The 21,426-nt window shown below is 36.0% G+C and overlaps 1 protein-coding gene across 6 annotated transcripts in view; it reads right to left on the bottom strand.

The window, feature by feature from the left end:
- The window catches only part of LOC149556928 (S-adenosyl-L-methionine-dependent methyltransferases superfamily protein), a 158,080-nt gene that overhangs the window by 104,411 nt on the left and 32,243 nt on the right, over nt 1–21,426 (bottom strand). For 4 of the 6 annotated variants that reach the window (XR_016364815.1, XM_089831562.1, XM_089831560.1 and 1 more), the window contains exons 3-7: nt 13,234–13,312; nt 12,497–12,638; nt 12,206–12,275; nt 12,023–12,087; nt 11,818–11,896 (exon numbers count right to left, since the gene is read on the bottom strand). Coding sequence is in view for 5 of the 6 variants with exons in the window: in XM_089831562.1 (XP_089687688.1) it covers nt 11,818–11,896; nt 12,023–12,087; nt 12,206–12,275; nt 12,497–12,638; nt 13,234–13,312 (435 nt within the window). In the remaining variant the exon portion in view is untranslated. Of the gene's footprint in view, nt 1–11,198; nt 11,376–11,813; nt 11,897–12,022; nt 12,088–12,205; nt 12,276–12,496; nt 12,639–13,233; nt 13,313–21,426 lie in introns of those variants that run through there. The other 2 variants (XM_089831564.1, XM_089831561.1) reach the window with 2 other exon arrangements.

Here is a 21,426-nt window from a genome sequence, read left to right as displayed (position 1 = left end):
TGATAGTAGTACTGAAAAAGAAGAGCAATCTTTGGATGATAATACACAAAACAATAATAGTGGCACCAGTATACTAGCAGGTAATTGGGAGACAAAAGTATCTCTTCGAGCTGTTTACACTAGTCCTTTTGATGAGCACATTGATGGCCTAGGTAGTAGAGTTGACCAAACCGCCAACGTTGGCAACTCCAGCATCTTATTTGGTGACATAGAAATTAACTTGGATGAATTTTATGATGATACCAGGCTAAAAATTATGTCAAAAATTGAGAAGCAAATGGGCCGCGATGTTAGCAAGATAGATGATTGTTAGCGCTGAGTTAGAGGATATATCTAAAATTGTTGTTGCCTTAAATGATGAAAAATTAGATAATTCTATGGAGAACAGCCCACTTGTGCTTGAAGGAGACGGTCAAAAACCATTGTCACTCCTTGACTTAGAGGATATGCTTTTGGTCAAAGAGGACAAGATTGCCCAAGTGTTGACAAGAATGGATGATTCTTCCAAATTGGTTGAGGATCTCATGCGGAAGGTTGTGATAGAAGAGAGACATGGTAATGTATGTGGTGTCACAAGTACTCTTTTACATACTATCTTTGAAACTTTGAAAATGATAAAATATGAGTATTTGCAACTATTAATGGACAGAGATCTAGCAATAAAATTTGGATGGGACAAGGAGAGTGAGATAGATGACTTATGTCTTCAGTTGAACTTAACACATTATTCCATCCATAATGCTGAAAATCAAACGAGTGGGCCAGCCACTTATGAAGAACATAACCGGGGTACAAGGGCACAAAAAATCACGCAAATCATTGAAGGAATTCATAAAGTGGGTAGATGTGAAGGCAAACAATGTGATTCAATCACCTGTTCCCCATTTGAGACTTCCTATGGCGAGAAAAAATTTATGGACCAGCAAGTTGATGGGTTTGGAAATTCTGATTTTCATGACAGCAGCTGGACATTTTCCCATGAGCACATCGTTAGTGATACAACAAGTGAGGATAATTCAGAGATTTCAATTAATGGTGAACCTTCCTTTTATGAAGGCTTTGACATAAGCGAGGGTACTTATGGTGGAGAAGGAAGTTCAGATTTATCCTTGGCATGCTCTGAGGGATTTTTCAGCTTACCCAAAGGTTTATCACCCAGCCCTCATGAAATGGCCATGGCCTACTTGTTGATTGGTGATTTTACTTGTTGGTATATTCCAGCTATCAGTGGTTTGCCTGTGTATGATGGCAATATATTTGCTAATTCTAGTTGGCCTTCAGGGGTCAATGAGTTATTTGCAAATGAGTGGGGAGAGCATACTAACCCTACATACTATTGGTTCCCAAAACTACAGATTGGAAATCCAAGAGCCTGCCACTTTTCCGGTAGGATCGCTCAATCAAATTTTGGCCAACGAACGAAAATCTCTTAGATTCCCCTGCACTTCGGGCTCCGCTACACCCAAGCAGGTTAACCTTTACCTCAAACGCTAACTGCTCGGTTCAAAGTTTTCTATAGCGAATTTTAAACTTGGAGTTCTTCGACTGGCCAGGTCCTTGAACTTGTTGAAACTGGATTTGGATGCTGAATATTTGACAATTGAATGTTTTGTATAAATTTTGTAAATAATGGAATTGATGCTTGTAGAAGGAATATGCAGATTTTCTGATTTCATAAAAAGAACAATGCCTTTGCTTATCCGGGCAATAGAGTCAACTTCGGTGAACTTTTACGTACAACTTCATAATGTCCAATGCACTTATACTGCCAACAATTTTAATGATCCAGATGCAATAGACCAATTATAATGCAATCTTTAATTAGTCTAGATTTGACTTTAAACTCTGCAAGGAGACAAACTAGACACAGATGCGAAAACAATTAAATATTTCATAACACCTATGATGATCAAATCTAAAATGTTAATTGACCATGTCCACTTATCTGATATCAAAATCATATACAGAACTCTAAAATATAATTATGAAGGACGATTCGCCTGTGGTTTAAATCTCCACGCCATTTAAGAATAAACAAAAGACATTTTATTTTATTTTAAAAATAGAATAATGGAATTTTTATTATAAAATCATAATGAGCCCTTATTCCTCCTTACAATAATATAAATGTAAAAGTACTCCTTGTGAATCTGAATGAATGTTCGAATATTGAATATTGCTCTCTCTTATCTGAAATAATAAACCCATATTTATATCCTATATTGCTCTAAAGTCGTGACTTTTATCTTGCCTAATTGCATCTCTTTAATTATATAATCCTTCTCTAACATAGTCGTAACTATGACTTTTACTGATTTTAATTTAATCTTTTAACAAAGGTTTTGCCATTTGTCTATTACTTTCCTCTTAGGCATTGAACGCAGATCTCCATATTTGTGTATGTCTCTAAACCAACATGTAAACTAATTAGCACTGTGATTGCACAGGATGCCCATGTTTGAATGTTACGGCGATCTTTTGGAAGTCGTGATACTTTCTCTAATCATCCTGAACACTCAATGCAACTGCTAGAGTTACCGGACTTACACACACATAATGTCTTTTTTGTCACCGCTGTAGTTTCCTTGGAGTATTCCAACACGCTTACTTTTGCTTGCGATTATTCTGCAGGCCAAAATTACTTCCTTTATGGCCTTCAAATGCGAGCAACTTGGAAATTTGATTTTCAGTGTTATGCTTAGCAAGGCTTAGCATGGTCTTGCGTAAACAAATAACCAGTGTCTTTGTGTCTGCCGTCTTTTAATCTTCAGAATTGGCTTTTTGCTTCTACGAGATGTTGGGTAAGATCGGTGAATAGAGCCTGCGATTCATTCCTCCTCCAATGTAATCGTAGCCTTAAACAAGATTTTTCAAAGACTTTAATTATTTAAAACATATCGTGCCTTTCATATATTAATTATTCCTATAGGTGTTCAATGCAAAACTCCCAGTAGCATTTTTGTAATATAATCGCATGACATGTATTATTTATGACAAGGTGTTCGAAGGGAACTCAATGCCTCCTACTCACACTAAAACATCCCTCCTGGGTCGGGCACGATATACACTGGTAACCCAGTCTTCTTTGTTCCTTCTTAGATTTCATCGTTCAACTACCAGGAACCTTTGATGTTAATAGATCATTTGTTGTTATTGTATTCTTGCCTTCCCTTATGTTGGAAGGCATCTCATCCACCTGCCAATTTCCAGAGCATGATCTCTGCCTATCTTGATTTACTGCATTTCTGATAGAACGGCATGTTGTGGTAGGGCACTCACCACTATGAGCCATATTAAGCATCTTTTCTGGTTTAGCACCGATTCTAATATTTAATGTTGTTGCTTGGTTTTCAGCAAAGATTTATTTTCCTTCACAACACATTTGAGCATGCTCTTCATCTTCAACTTGCAATGTTTCTCCTCCCCCATTCCTTTCACAATCTTGCATCTCATCATCCTCCAGAATCCTCCCTCTTAATGTCTTCCTTGACCTGGCTGGATCATTTCCTGTGGCATATACATGACATTCTGGTCTCTTACCTCCACCTGAACTTTCAAGCAACTGAGTAGCCTCTGCTTCAGTTGCAATCACGTGCTCAATGCCAATCTATTCATCATCTTGATATAGCATGGTATCCATAACCTCTGTGTGATGTCTTGAATTCTTTTGTGTGAGCTGAATTGTATCGGCACAGTCTTCCTAAGTGTCACCATTTTCCCAATCCTCTAGTACATTCCCAATTGCCCTTTTACTTGTATTGCACTTTTCAATACTTGCTAAAATCACTTGTGCATTCTGTTTCATCTTTTTATCCAGATTCCAGTTTAAACATAGCAATAAGGAGGTCCACATATTCTCTGGTTATAACTTTGACTGTCGACTGCACTTAATAGTATGATTATCATCATACAAAATTTGCCCCTGCAGAACTAGGAGTTTTTTTTTTTTTAATTCTTTTTAATATATCAGCCAACCTTGAAAAGATTAACAAATGCGTCTCAAGGAAATGCCCAAAAATTTTGGGTTCCATCACATACCACATAAGGTGTCTACATTTTTTACTAAGCAATATACTAGAGACAGTGTTAGCATCCATGATGTTGGCGATTCATCAACCGCTCTTTCCTTTACCCGAGATCATGTTGATTGGGTGATTGGGAATCCAGGAGTTAATAGTATCTTACATCTAGTGGTCTATGCTCTTTTGTTACACAGTCACAAGGTTATGATCTGTGTGCTTCAGCCTACTGACATATCAGAGATCCAGAGATCAGGATTACTTCATTTTTACCTGGGTGATATAGTGATTGAGATAGATTGGTCGGCTCTGTCATTATCATCGGTACAAATACTACAGGAGTGATACAGTGGTACAATGGTACAAATGTTACAAGAACTAGTCAGTAGTATTGCAGACAGCGCACGAGTTCTCACTTGGGATCCAAGTGGAGCATCCCTATGTATTGCTTTTTATCGAGGAGCTTGTTGGAGAGTTTGGTTGCTATCATCTTGGGGTAGATATCGGTATATTGTTGAGCTCCCATCTTCCCTTGACAGTAGAGATTCACAAGGTCACTCATGGAGGGAGGCTTTCATCCTGACTGAGGGGATTGGCACACAAGGCAGCAACACATGGCAATTGGTGTCCATTTATGGTGAGACTTGGGATCTTGGCATTCAGTTATTTGACACATTGATTCCTATTGTACTGTTTCACCATTCTGAGGTTGGGAAGGTGCATGCCGGGGTACATCAACCAAGGAGTAAAACCGCATTCTCAAGGCGAGTATGGGATCTTGGCATTTGATTTCTACAGGTATGAGCGGATTGCTTGAGGGCAAGCAATCTTTGAGAGGGGAGGCTTTGTAATGTCCCCTTTTTCTGGAACATTATAATTCTATGTGGCCAACTCACTTCGCCTAGGTTTCGGGGGCAAAAAGGTTCTCTACAGGGTTCAATTCGAGATTTGGCCAAGACATTTCCAGTTTCAAACCCGTCAGAGCAATTTTGGCAGGTTGTCCAGATGCTTACTATTTTTAGTAAGTAATCAGAGCTTAGTATTTTCGGTACCTCAGTGTTGGGTTGGAAGCGTCTCGCCGAGAGCTTTCCGACGAGCTATTGCACATGATCATCAAAGTTCATTTGGTTAGTTATTTTAATGCCTGATGACTATATGGTTTACTAAGTGACTATTAAAATCATTTAACTTGTCACTTTATTTTAAAAAGTTACTATGTTCACTTAAGTGACTAAAGGACAAAAAAGTTGCTTTATCCCACATTGCCTAAAAGAGCGTGCATCACATTGGGAAAAAGCATAAAGGTACAAGAGACTCTATATGGGAGGATATATGAAGATTATAATATTCAAGCAAATATTAATCTGGGAACTAGAAACATTTGTTGGTTTCTTCTTCTAGGACACAAACCCTTGGAGAAGCATTTGAAGGTTGGACGCAAACCTAGCCTTCTTACAGGTTTCATTTATATTTCCAATCTGACTGTCATTTTCTGTTTCTAAAAATTGGATTACTTGAGTTGTTGCACGTTATTGCATTGCTGATGTATAATACAATAGCACATTTTGAGTTATTTAACTCCTAGTTTTAATATGTACTTCTGATTATTGGGGGAAATAAATACATTTCTTTTCTGGAGTTTCTCGTATGTTTATTTGCTGGATATGAACGATTAATGTTCTGGAATTTAGATTAAGTATTGGTTTACTATCCGGATTTGAATCTGCACTTAAATATCAAGAGTTTGGGGAAAATATCCGGAAAGGGATATTACACAATCACGTAAATAGGACTATGAAAAGTTCTTTCCAGAATTGTAACTTGTTCTGATACCATGTTAACTTTCCCGAGTTTTCAAATATGTTCTAACTTGTAATAACACTTGTAGAATTTTATGTGTTTTTCAACTTACCTTTTCAATGCATATTTATATGATATTAAGAGGCGTGTCTTCATAGAGATACGTCTTTTTAATTCTTATTAGTTATCAATAACATTTGCTTATTATCATGATTAAGCATATGATTATAACTTATATATATGCAGTGAGTTTTATCCGACTAAAATTACACATTAAAATTCTTGTTCGATGGTCAAAACTAATTGAGTAATCCTCTAGAAGAATTGGCAAAGTTCTTGGGGAATTGGCAAAGCTCGTAGAGGTTAACATCAAGCATTTTGAGAAGGCTCATGTGGGGTTTGAAAAGAATTATAATCATAGAATTAGCCACATAGAGGATTTTTTCCATCATGGGCAAGTTGCATTCCATTTGGTATTAAAATAGGAAGTGTAGTACGTAATTTTGCAATTAGCTTGGTTAAGTTTTGTTGCATTGGGTAGTTACGAAGTGAGGGGATGTGTTTGTTGGTTTTCCCAACCATATAACTATGTTACAAGCACTCTTGAATATAGATGATGTAGTCATGTTTTTGGTATCAATAAAGTAATAATAATTCCTCGCCAGTTGGTATTCGAGTAATGAATGGTGTTGTTGAATTCATCTTATATTGTTCTATATATTGTGCATATCAAGTCATTCTACATTTTGGCACCATTGTCAGGGACCGAACCCAAGTCACCCACATGACAGTGGGAATACTCATCACTATACTAGAATGTATCAATTGGGCACATGTGTATTATTGGACAATGGTTGAGTCTCAGGAACCCTAGTAAAGGGAAGCTCTATGATTCTATAAAAGAAAATTCAGCAATGATAGTGAAAAAGGTAATAAAACTGACAACCAAGAGTGACAGAGAAATTTGCACGAAAGATTACAGCTACCAACATTTCTTTTGAAAGCATCATGGGAAGTAAATGTCGCACCTAGTGGGAGCATGCAAAAGACATTCACACTCTCAAAGAGGCATTACGGAAGCCGAGGTAGACAAAATTATTTCTATGCCCATGTTTGATTTGAAAGAGTTTGAATTTATATTAACCATGGTAACCGGCTATGATAAAAAAGCTAATCATCCTATAATCCAGTATTTGCATGAAACTCTAACAATCTCCTACTCAGCCAACAAAATAAACAAGGTTTTTGGAATTCCCAACTAAGGAAAGGAATTGAGAAAAACCCTAACAAAAAATGGAGGAAAAGAAGTCGTCGTTTGGATTAATGTGTAGGAATGACCTCATGACGCAGGAATGGGAAGGCATTCTAAAGAACAGTAGGGGCCTCAACAAAGTTTTCATAGCTAACAAAGAGTGGCAATGCATCATAGACTTGGTTAAGAGCAGACTTATAGCCGACAGTCACACATCAAACATTGCTCTATGGATGTTACCTGTAGTTTGATATACTACATAGGGGATAGATGTACAATTGGGCGCAATTTCTTTTGGAAAGACTGCAAGAATTTATGGAGTTGAAGCATAAGGCATTCTACATGCCACATCATGCCATGGCACTATTCCTAGGAGTTCGGACTCAAGTGACCGCTAAGCATAAAGGGGCATTTGTTCCAGCAAACAGAGTGGAACCCTACAAACCGACGATGACATATTAGGTTCACATCGGCACTTTCGACGTAGGATTAGCTAGAGGAAAACCATAGAAAAAGAAACTGAAACAGGTAGCTGTAGAAGTACTACAGTTAGCATCTGTGGAGAGTTCAAGGAAGAAGGCAATTCAAAAGGGATGAGAGCAGCACAGACACATCTTCCTCTTCAGACTCCCAAGAGGCAAAGATCTGTCTGAGTCACCTGAAGGGCACACCACAAGAGGTCACTTTCCTAAAACCATCAAGAGGACTGTTGCCACAATGGGCACCAGAGTACACCCAAGTTCACCAATCGGGCATAAAGAGCACAGAAGGAGCGGCTAGAGTACAGATTACAACTAGGAATGTTGATGCTATGCTTGGTACGCTAGAAGAATGCACCAAGAATACCCATGGCATCCGTATGAGGCCTAGTACGGAGGAAGGGGTGGTTGGCAGTACCATGGAGGAGAATGAGACTCGAAATACAAAGGAATTTGGTAACCAACAACAAATTTCCCAGTGGGGGTCCACAAAACTTTTACTACCAGAAGTGGCAACCTTGGTACCAACAATTCAACAACTTCGTACTAAGGTAATCGACTCAGTTGTTAGAAAAAGTGCGGGCACAAAGTTAGAATACATATAGCACACGGTATAGAAGCAGCCCACCCTATTGCTTTGGTGGTGCAACCTACAAGAAAAATGGATACTCAGAAGGAGATACAGGTGGAAGGCATTGAGTGGAGGAGGACATGTCGATTGAGGACGCAGTATTAGAAGAGGCCGATAAATTACTTTGGGAAGAGGGGATGGTATCTCCACCTTCACCTAACCCTCTGGAGGTAGAGGATGAGGATCCACCAGAAATATGAAGTGAGAGATTGGGACAATCTGCAACATTTTCCTTCATAGAGAAAGTCGACATATTCCTGAAGGAGTTACAAGCTATGGAGCATTCTACCAAGGAAGTGATAAAGCAAGCTAAAAATCAGAATATGGGGGCTATAGTTAGAGAAGTTGAATCATTGATAGCATTTATTCACAAGGGTTGCCATAATAGACTTGAAGATGCTTCAACAAAGTGGGTATCAGCTGGAGGAAATAGCAGCAAAATGGACAAAACAATATACCATACCTCTAGGTCCGAAGTAACCACCACTGGACCATCTGCGACATTTTCCTTCATAGAGAAAGTCGACATATTCCTGAAGGAGTTACAAGCTATGGAGCATTCTACCAAGGAAGTGATAAAGCAAGCTAAAAATCAGAATATGGCAGCTATAGTTAGAGAAGTTGAATCATTGGTAGCATTTATGCACAAGGATTGCCATAATAGACTTGAAGATGCTTCAACAAAGTGGGTATCAACTAGAGGAAATAGCAACAAAATGGACAAAACAATATACCATACCTCTAGACACTTGCAGATATGGAAATTGGACTCAGAAGGATATACTTAGAGCTCCAGCAGGGTAAGGATTTGGTAGGGCAACTAGCTAAAGCGTGGGAAATTGAAAAAACTGCTCTAGGAGAAAAGTGGAAAGCAGAAAAGGCGATCGTGGAGGAAAAGTGGGTAGCGGAAAAAGTAGACCTAGAAGAAAACTGGAAAGCAAAAAAGGCAGCTTTGGAAGATAAAATCATAACAGAAGAGGCGAAAAAGATGGATGCTTTGCATGTTCTACAAGGAGTTTGTGCCAAAGACAAGGCGGCTAAATGAGATCTTCAGCGACTCCATGGAGCTCCGAGTACCGGGATGTCTTCCCAAACGTCTTCATGAAGTCTGATTTTTCCTTATTTTGTGGTATGGTCGTCTAGAAGATGACTTCTTTTTTGGAGGGGGATAAATGTAGTACGTAATCTTGCAATTAGCTTGGTTAAGCTTTGTTGGGTTGGGTAGTTAGGAAGCAAGGGGATGCCTCTATTGGTTTTCCCAACTAGTCGGCTATGTTACAAGCACTCTTAAATATGGATGTACTCATGTTTTTGGTATCAATAAAATAATAATAATTCCTTGCCAATTGGTTTTCTAGTAATGAATGGTGTTGTTGAATCCATGTTATATTGTTCTGTATATTGTGCATTGATAGTCATTCTACACAAAGTTGTGTTCTATGTCAGCTTCCTTCCTTGTAAGTAAATTTAATCCCACATTTTACACTGAATACATTGATGCAATTGAATTCATGGAATTAATAATGTCAATTGGTATATTACTAAAGTTTGTTAAGCCAAATTCCATGTATTTACAAGTCTGAAATCAAATGGTTGTATGAAAATATGATATACATATTGCCATGGTTCAGCTACTAAGTCTGTACCAGCAAACCTTAAATTAAGTTCACAATAGAGGAAATCACTTGTGTCAAGAGGTGGTACACCAAATATTTGGCGTATTGTCTCTATGGTATAAGTGGTGGCTTCAGCTTGTTATGACCATATAATGTCTATGCATAGTAGTTTTTTGTGATTCAAGAACTCCTCGGAGAAGTTTGTATTATACCTTGCATACTAACTATTAGACGAAATATCATCGAGTCGCAACAAAAAATAGAGTTAGAATTCACAAGCGTTCTTAGAGTGGTATCAGAGCTTGCATGCAAAGTTTTTGACAAAATGTCAAACAATCAAAATTAAAACTATATAATGTTTGTAAGAACCACGGGTGTTCTTACAACCTCCTCTTCCATGGGCATCATTTCATGGGTTAGATCCATTGGCCTCATTTTTATGCTCTCAAAAATATGGGTGGAGTTGTCCTCAATGTATTTCTTCAAGTTGTATCTTGTCCTTTTACCCCTCTTTGTCAGCTCCCTAACTCTTACTTTCCTCTTCATTATTGTTCTCTCTATCTTGCTCCTCATCCTATTTAGAATCATACCCAACCTAATTTTTCATTATTGTTCTCACTATCTTGCTCCTCATACTCCTTGAGCCCATTCCATCAATATTCCCAAAATGGAATTTATCGTATTCTGGTCATGAAGATAGAGTCAAAAACAATCATTCATAACTCTGAAAATATGGTTAACCAAGCCAATCGCTTCAATCAGATTCTAGAATTGCTAGTTACAAAACTTTTGTCCAACTTATAGAAAGATCCAACGGCTAAATCAAAACTTATGATGATTTTTCCAAAACTGGTAACCATGAATCAGGGTTTTGGACAGTTATAAATGGTTTTCACCAAAACTCTCATAACTTTCTCAAAATTCCATGAAATCAACTCAAACAAAAAGAAATGTAAAGCTTATTCAATGTACTGTAGTATTATAATAAAAATACACTTATTTCCAGACTGTACATGGCCATACAAAGCCTGGAAATAAGAGGAAAAACTTTCAAGGCAACAAAACAATAGATTGAAACAATGGAAATATGATACCAAAATGCTTCTAATGCTTTCCAATGCCTTCTCCACATTTACATCATGCGTATGAATGACCATTATCATGGTTTTTGTAGCCTCTACATCTTCTTATGGAAGTTACAACTATTCAACTTCCTCTTATGACCATACAACTTCCTAGTTTACAAATTTTAGAAGTTGCATTTTACAACTTTTACAACTTTTATTCAAATGACTTCAGAACTTCGCAAGAACCTTACAAACATATTAGGATCGGCTGATAATGTCTTTTATCACCATTTTACCCCTACATGGGTTTTTTATACAAATTTTACCATCTGACTAATTCAAGACCTTATCAGGACAATCTGGACAACTCATTATAATGGGCTCTTTTAGCCTTCAATTTTGATTCATATTTGCTCAAAATGACATTACAAATAAAAATGTGATTGAATTTACTTATGACTTGAGTTTTATCCTCATATAGACTCCTGTTGTGCCTTTGTGCTAGGTGCTCCTGCACCATGAAGTCAATTGAAGCTTATGTGTTAGCAAACATAAATGTGCATTATTAATCACAAATGGTGACATGAGCCATCCAACACTCATTTACAAATAAGGGTCCTATGGTACTAACTAAACATTATGGGGACATTATAAGGGCATTACAAGGATGATAAGACAAAATCTAAACAAAATGAGCACTAAAAGAGGATTTATGAGGGCGTGATGGTAGAAGAAAGTATTAAAGAAAGGGCATACAATACACCTCTTGAAAATATATCTTAAGTCAATGCATCCCAATTCTAACTACAGACAAGTACTTGATAGTTTAATATTCTAAAGGAATTTTTATGTAATTAAAATTGTCTAATTGTTAATGTGAATAAATTTTCCTCATCTAACGTTAACAAGTTGTTTTCAAATTGTATCTTAACAATCCAATAGGTCATACCTACTTGAGCCAATGGAGAAATACGAGGACTGATGCCCCCTTCGCGCTCCATCTGTGCAACCGTACATGCAATCCTCAATTCTCTAAGCACCACATCATGTTAATCAATCATATGAGCATAATCATATCATGGGTTACCATGGTAGCATATGATGTATTAGCGAATTCTGATTCTACAAGCAACAAACTAAACAAGAATCAGGTGGCACCTTAATGTTTCTCCCCCAAGAATAGCTGCTAGAAACATTCCATCTGACTTCAATGAATTTTTGCACTGCCACAAGAAAGAAACAATAATTAGTGCCCAAATAAATATAATATTGTCAATATAAGTCATGTCTTGCATCAAATGATTTCTTGAAGACTTAAAAATCTTTAAAGGATAACATTACTTGTATCATAGCACCAGGAAGATCATTCACCCAATGAAGACCCAAACAACTAATGATGAGATCCAAAGAACTGCAAAAAACAGGAGTTAAGAGTTTTGTTGTCAATATAATAAGTTCATTATACAAGAATGAAACTCTAAGCATCATTAAATATTAATGTGAATATTCCATAATGATTAGCAACCAAAATAAATGGTTATAAGTAGAAACTATTACCTAGCATTTACATTATCCCTAAATATCAAAGGAAAGACACAATAACCTCCATAGGATTAAGTACATCTTACATACCTTTGTTTTATAGGCAAAAATTCTTCATCTCCAACCATATACAAGGTTTCAATCTTGGGATCAGAATTTTTTTCCTCCATTATTCTGCATTTCTTAATCATATCTGGTGACATATCCATCATAATGAGTCGTTTGATCCCCCCTAGATGATAAAAGAACATAAATCAATTTGTCTTATTTTCAGATTGCTTTCAATAATTTGAAACAGGTCAGAGCTCAACTTAAAGAGAATTTAGTTTGAAATCAGATAACATGTTCATAAACCATATATATATATATCACTATCTGCCTTATTCTCTGAAATGGAAACGCAAGACATAAAAATGACTTGGACAAGGATCATCTCACAAACTCAAGAACTGAAGTATATCCAAGCTGCAGTCAGTGTGATCAGTGGCAAGAATATACACCACCCCTTGAGGGTAACATCATTCTACAGTTTCACAAGTGCAGATGTCAATATAATAAAAACAAGATATGGTGGAAACAAGAAAGGATATACTAAAAACAAGATATGGTGGAAACAAGAAAGGATATACTTCTAAAAAGTACTGAAGGTGATGGAATACCCTATACAATGACTACAATTGACACAGAGTGTTGAGCTTAATAACAAGGGAAAGTGATATTCCAAGCTAATATGTTATCAAGAAAATGCTACCAACAAGAAATTCCATACAATCCTTTTATTCCAAGATAGTTTTAAAGAAAATGTGTATTATGCACAATGTTCCTACCACGTCCTCGCAATAATCGTCTTATTGACTCCATTGAACCTCCTAGGCATAGTGCAGTTGAAAAATCCTTCTTACAATCCTACATAAAAAACCAAATGGGAATGTCACTGGTAAGCTATTAGCAATGGTTTGACACAAGCACTCACCCTCATGTTATAGCCAAAAACAATGATACTTGAAACGTAATTGTGGCTCAAACTATTTCTAAAAAAATATAACTTAGCTTTAAGAATCAAATAGGATTCAAGATTTTATGATTTTGTCAAACAAAAAAGTAGCAACCTTTGTTTGAAATCCAGAAGTAAAATCACAAATGTGCAACATAAGGAAACTATAAAGAACTGAAAAAAAAAAATTCAAATCATCACCCAAAACAAATATTAGCTAAGTGAAGAATCTACCAACAAACTTTCATATTGCTTATATGTATATATAATATGGCCTTCACCAGTAAAATATTCTAAAAAAAATCAACTAGAATGCTAAGGATTACTGGGGTATGTCTGTAATGTCCCTAGCTTATTACCTCACAAGAATAGGGACAATTATCATAAATGTGTTTTATCTAAAAATTTATAACACTTAAATTTGTTGGTAGATCTATATTATCAATAACTTTGGTAGACTTGTATTGTAGACCTCCTTACAATATTATGACCTTCATGCTATTTTGATATTCATTGATGTTTCTCACCTTATTATTATTCTATCTCCACACACGTCCTAAAACTGATATATATCAGATAATAAATCCGCATATATGTTCATTCAACCTTTCTCTGTATTTCTTCACTCTTTTATATATATATATATATATATATATATATTTTTTTTTTTTTTTTTTTTTTTTTTTTTTCTCATTTTCTTGTTCCACCTATCTGTTCCAATCGCTCCCCCCCAACCCCCACCCCACCCCCTTTGATAACTGAAAAATATCTTTCATTTATATCTCACTTTGTTTGGAGTCATGTCTTTTCAACATGGAGAAATGCACCTTTCTTTTTGGTTAATTTCTTTTAATAGCATTTCGTTTTGATTTCACAAACTATCATTTGTTTATTAGTTTACTAACAAATATATTAGTCTGAGGATATCAATGCTATGCGTATCATTCCTTTTTCCTTCATAGCCACTGTATAACAAATATCAAATACTTAATATTTGCTTTTGTGATTCCTATTTTTATCTGACATTTATCACTGAATGCTATTGTTGGGTGATGCTAGAAATGTATTCAACAATAATTCATCGCCAAGTCTTTTATTGCCGGTAGTTAATATATCTAAGTATCATGGTTCTCAGGCTGCCAGACAGTCTTAAGAACTGCAGATTCTGGGACTTGCGTGGATCTTACTTTATTGTTGTTCACTACTTCATGACACTCCTCCGTAGTCCATATGTTTTTTTAAGTTATTCTTTATTTGCTTCCCTCGCATGGCATAAACCAACATCTCTCTATATGCTTTGTATGTACTTGGATTGACATAAACTTCAGTACATCCCATCTACGTTGACACCTTTAGACTTCTGGTGATATTCAAATAATTATTAATAAAAGCTTTCAAACATGATTCACTGGTTTTCGTATCACATTATCAATTTATCTGTCATCGTTGTTAATGCTATGCCGTGTTTGTGGATAGGATTTAACATATTTGCTAACTCTCTTTACAACAGGTATTATTGCCTTGTGTCTTCAAACGAATATATACAAAAAGTAATTATTTAAGCTATATCTAATAATTGATTGTGGCCTATAATATGGCAATATTCATAGACAAAGATCCTTTAGTATATATGTTAATTCATATTTAGTTCGATCATTATATAAATCATATTTATATTTTATTATTTATTATTTATTTAATTTGTATTTTAATATTATTAACTATTTGATTATTTATTCATTATTAAAAAAATATATTTGCAACGTGGGGATATCACAATGTGTAGACATCCTATTTTCTCATTCCTATGTTTCTTCATCCTCATCAAAAAGAGACCAAGTGGCGTATAGAACTAAATAACTGTATGGTTTCCCCAATTGATACCAAGTGTATTCAAAACAATATGAATGAGTTATTACATTCAAATCAATTATATTTTTTATCTATAATGTTATTAAGATGAGATAAGAAGCTCAAAAGATGAAGGAGTTCATTTCTTCTATATTAACACCAACTTATGTTACACAAATTGGATATATAAACATTCAAAAAAAACCTTGCACGGGTTTAAACCTGCACATCCATGTGAATCCCACATCGTCGATAAGTGTACTGGCACAAAATACACAGAAATAAAGGAAGAGCAAGCAACCAGTGTACTTCATTCAAGTCTTATGCTAAAGAACAATAATTGAAGGCATTTCCCCCAAACACATGGAAGGAAAGTACAATAGGGCAATGAATCTTTGAAAGTGGAAACAAACCAGTGCTTATAGATGTTGAGAAACAAGACAAGGTTAAATCTATACCAAATGAAGAATTATCAACATGTAGCAAGGAAAATTAAAATAAAAAATAAAAAATTGAGAAACTGCTCTGATGTCTAGGCCAACAAGAATCAAAATACACAAGGGTGCAAAAGGAAGCTCTAAAAACTAAAAGTTATTATTAACTATTGAACTAGCAACAATAGAAGACATTCTATAAAAAACTGTGAGCGGAGAAGGAGGTTCCTGAACTAAACACAGGTAAGTCCTTAACATGTTAAGAGTATGGCAAATATTACAAACAATACAAGTGGCCATGTCATGTATTAGCAAGGAGCACTGGAATGTGATTGGAATGATGAAAGATAGCCATTCAAAAATGTATGTAGATGACATGAGTATAATGATAACAAAACATTGGTCAAACATCAACTTGGCCCATGTTGAAAAAGAGGAAATCATCAATGGCCAGAAGCATAAGGCATCAAAATATCAAAGCATTATTAAAAAAGCAAAAGAAAATGGAAGTTCTAGCCCCTTGCTGGCCCAATATGACACATTAAGTTCTGACATACCCTTCAACTTTAGGTGTTAGTAAATGTCTTCACTTGCATCTTCCTAGAATTGCATTATTGTTTAGAATTTGACACAATAGCAGTTGCAAAGATTAACAAACACATTGATGGCTTCATATCTTGACAAGTAAAAAGAATCAACAAAAGAGCCTAACCATAATCAATGACATTTTATACTATACAATTTTTTTGTGCGTTGTGGTGAATAAACAAAGGTGTCTTTGTGTTAATTAATAATTAACCTCATTTATGCAAGTCTGTACAAAAGTTAAGAAATTACCATCTGTCTATTAAATACCAATTGCTAATAAACCAAAACAAAAATTACAAGCATGGTGAACGGAATAGTTACAGCATGCTTTAAAATTGACCAAAGAAGGCATTACATAATATGAAACAAATAAAGGCGGCTTAGCTTAAGCTTGCTTCCCACAATCGCTGTCATTGATTTATCAAATGTTTTATACAAAGAGGGTAACTTCGCTGAAATAATGGCGAGTCAAATTGATCCACACATTCTTGCAAAAGCATGTTTGGCTGTGTTATTATCAGAGTCCCAACAATGCACAACCTTTTTTTGTTTTTCTATAAAATAAGCAAATACCAAACAATAAAGAGAATAAATAGGATTACATACACAACCACACATTTCAAAAGTAAACCATGTACAAAATGCACAATTTCAATCTTTTTCCAATTCTCTTAATATTCTCTATTTAGACCTCTTGACCCATATTGCTTCCACACACATTCAGCACATCAAGGTCCTCATCCAAAGCATTGTCCCATTGGCCATCTAAGCTCTAAACCATTGGTATCAAAGTAATTCAATTTTCATATCCTGTTGAATGAGATAAAATGAGAGCAGCAGTTGAGCCTTGACAACGTGCCAAGAGATCCAGCAAATAAGATTCCAAGTTATTTTAAGCATGTTTGGATGGTGGAAAACAGATGCAATTGACATGATGATCAAATATGACTTTTGAAAGTTACTTCTGAACAATGGACATTTATGCTCAATCAATTCAATTAAGTCCATGAATAGGTATTTCCATCTTCACAAATGTCAAGTAAATCTTTTAGCCATTGAGCCCATTGTCAATTCCAGAATTTTGACAATTTTGGATCTGATGGTAAAATCAATGTGGATGCAACAGAAAACTACTTATGTCAATTGGAATCATTTATTTATGAGTGACTTTTGTAATGAAGAAAACATCAATATCACATTTCTTAGAGTCTTTATGCCATCAAAAAGTGGTGGCAAGCCCATGCACTTTACGAAGAAATCTAGAAAACAGAAAGATCAAAGTCAACATGAGAAAGTTTCTTGGAAGCCTTCATGGATAAATAACCTCTTGCAGATTTTTGATGACTGCTACATTCAATAGCAACAACTTGGCTATGTAAATGACCAATGAGTCCATGCCTATTGTAATGGATTGTATGACAACTGTAAAGTTGGGAACTATTAAGTCAAAGCACCATAGAGTCTTCAAGTATCCCAATGGCCTATGCCCATTCATTTAGTCCGAGTTGAAGCTATCCAAGGTCAAGATGATGGGAGAAGTCTATTGCTATGCAATTATCATTAAGGAGACAAAAATGAAGAGTAAATAAGACAAATCCATACACCATAAAAAACCTCCTTTAAACAAGACCAAACCATCCAAGACATGCAATTGGTGCAAAAAATCACAAATCTAGCAACCACTCCAGCACGAAGTCCATGAGTAGAATGTGTCCACACACATAGAAGCAAGTACAAAGGATTCCCACAAGCAAGCAATAGAAAACACAAACGAAGTTGCCTATTTTAGTGCATAAACAAATACAATAATTCAAAGTGCAGAAGCAATGTGCCTATTCCATTTGTAGATGCAGCTACAAGATTAGCTGTTTTTTATTGTCAATACCTAGGTTACCGAGAAGCCTCCTAGGCCCCCGTACCTAGATTAATTTGAATGGATCCTTGGTTTGGCAATGGTCCACCTATGGGTCTAGACAGGATCCAGCCCAAAGACGGTTGGTTCAAACCCAAGCGAGCTTGAGCAGACCATGATCAAGCCAAGGTGAGCACACACTGAATTTCAAAGGCCAGTCAATTTTTTGTTTTTTAGAAAATTCAATTACTTTCCACATCCACAACCCTAAAATGTGGATTCTAAAGGACTTATTTATCTTTTATCTTTCATCTGGTGTGCAAATAGATATTTTCTCTTGACGCAGAGCAAACAGGTGATTGACCAAGAGTTTGGTTATGCAAGGAGTTGGAAGATTGACTTGTAAATCTTCATCAAGTGTTAGTGCTCTCCAGCACCTTTGCAAGCTTCCAATGAGTGGAAGTAGTAAGTTTTTTTCTTCATTTGATTTTGGTTTTGTTTAAGTTTTTAATCTTTTTCATTCCTCCTTCACTGTCCAGAAAATTTACCTTTTTTCTATATTGTTATAATATGCACAACTACATTCTTAAGTTGCAGCATTGCATTTGGAATTACCAGTCATTTGTTTATACATATATATACACTGAAACATTTCGTTCATGCTTCATTATTGTGCATTTGGAACTACCACTCATACATACTATTCATTGTAATTTCACTCGTACTTCATTACTGTGGCATTTGGAATTTACCAATCATATATATTTAGATATTTCATTTGTTGTGTTCATACTCCACTGTTGTTGCATTCAGAATTATAAGTAATTCATATATCACAGTTATATCTGCATCTCCATTTTGTATAGTAAATATGTGAACAAGGATTTCCTTATTCACATAGTAGGCCCTATATCCAGAAAAGGAATATTACAATTGTTATCAGAGCGTATTGTCCTAACCAAAGGTGAATGAGCAAACCATTAATAACATACAAAACGAGGAAGAAGGGACAAAGGGAGATATCATCGGAAAAGGAAACATGGGAACAAGGTAGATCAAGTGATATATGAACAAAGGGAATTATAGAGCAAGCTAACTCAATTAACTGACATTTTACATCGATTCACACTAATTCACACCCTTAAGAATTATATAACTATGTCAGACAGGACGAAAAATCAATGAAAAATAACCCCAAAAGACAAGGTTCAAGGCTAGGGCTACCCAACTTCACACCACCAAAGGACCAAATAGGGGGAGAACCATCTTTTGCTCAAATCGAAGACCAAATCAGACAAGATTGGGAGGTAGGTGATCTACAAAATGAAATGTCCTTTAAGGAGTATCTCAAATTAAAGAGGAAATATATGCCTAGAAGAGGGGGCAAAGAAGGGTTTTCAAAACTAAAGAGGAAGGTAAGGAAGCTAAGTATAGCATATGTTGATGGCATTGCGAAAATGGCCACAAGAGCATGGGTACAAAAAGTTGACGCTCATTTCCAACTAAACCCTAAGGCAAAGGAGGAAGCCATAAAATACGTGGCCCTTTATCTAGACAATGTAGCACATGAATGGTGGCATCATGGAATGATAACAATGGGACATTCCAAAATCACTTCCTATCTTGAATTCACTAAAACACTAATTGAAAGGTTTGATAATAAGGACCCCGAACAGCATTTCAAAGAACTGACCCAAGTCAAACACCGAGGGAATATAGAAGATTATATCACAAAATTCCAAAGAATATCAGTCCTAGTAATAGACACAACAAAGAAGATTGATTGCGCTCTTTATGGAAGGATTATATGACCCCTTAAGAGGCTGGGACAAGGCATTAAATCCTCTCTCCTTACCAAAAGCCATCAAGAAAGCAAGGGATATGGACTTTTGATCAACTAAGACCAAATCACTTGATAAAGAACCCTTGGTTGCCAAGGAAAATTCCACTCCTTTCAACAAAGAAACAAACCCCAGACCCAAATTAGATTTTGGTACTATTAAGATAATATCTTATACTTTCTATAATAGTCAACTACTTGTCTATAGTCCGTCTTTCAGTCTAGATAGGAATGTTTCCTATCCTGTCTCTTTTGTCTTCAGTTCAGATAGGAATGTTTCCTATCCTGTCTCTAGTTTTGTTTCTAATTCCGTCTTCAGTCTACGTTGTTTCTTTTAGAAACAACGTCCTTGTAATTCTTTATAAGGAACACATTTGTTCCTCTGTTAATCAATCAATCATCCGAAAATCCGTTAATCTGCCAACTCTTCTTGAATCTTGTAACAGGTACTCGTGAGGAACTCAAAAGGCAGAAGCTATGTTTCACCTACAAGGAACCTTGGGTCCCAGGGCGCTGATGCAAGGGGAAGGTCAGATTCACTACATTGAGGTAAGGCCTACTCCGTAGACAAGCCTCTAGAGGAAGCAAAGAAGGCACCCAAGCCAATCTAGAGGAACCTACATGGGACGCCTTCCAAATTCAAGGACAAATTGATGGAAGAAGCATAAGAGTGCATTTGGATAGCAGTTCTACTCAGAACTTTATCAGTCAAGCTTGGATTCAAGGATACAACATAACAAAACTCCAATGCAACAACATCAAAAAAAAATTGTCCAATGGAGCAATCGTGTATTGCAACACCTTGACTCTCCCCCTCAAATTGCAGCTTGGAGATTACACTTATTCGGCTTAATTCCACATTCTTGAGTTGGAAATATTGATCTCATTTTAGGACTACCATGGATGAAAAGCACAAGAACATTTAAGCAAGATACTAACAAATAATTGCCTTCAGGAAAGGAAAAAGGAAGCACATCCTTCATGGATTCTAAACCAAGGCAATCTCACAAGTTCAAATTAAACCTGCTATGATCAAGGACCCACTTCCTTGCAACCTCAAGAGGTTTCTACAGAATTCAAGAAGCAAGTCTCATGGAAAATCAAGCTAGTCACAAAGAAAGATGGAACATCCAGGGTCTGCATCAATTATAAGAAGAAAAACATAATATCAGAAAAGTAAAATGCTAGTGGGCAAGCATTATTGAAGGAGGGGAGACTGTGATATCCTGTTATTGCAGAATCAAAACATGTAAATAGGGGCAAGGAGAAGTAACATGCCTTGTCTTGTACATTATCCCACATTCCCTGCACTTTGCATAATAGTTAGATCTAATTCAATAGTTTAGTATATTTCCATCATGAGCATTCACAGATATTACCACATTATCATTATCATGACACTGTCATCCATATGAATACATCCATCTATGACGTAATATTACATGCACATCAGCACATACA

Source organism: Cupressus sempervirens, chromosome 5, assembly GCF_028749045.1.
Source record: "Cupressus sempervirens isolate cs-2001-9-10 chromosome 5, ASM2874904v1, whole genome shotgun sequence".
Lineage (NCBI taxonomy): Eukaryota > Viridiplantae > Streptophyta > Pinopsida > Cupressales > Cupressaceae > Cupressus > Cupressus sempervirens.
The sequence above is the reverse complement of the archived record's forward strand: the minus strand, read 5'-3'. Positions and strand labels throughout refer to the sequence as shown.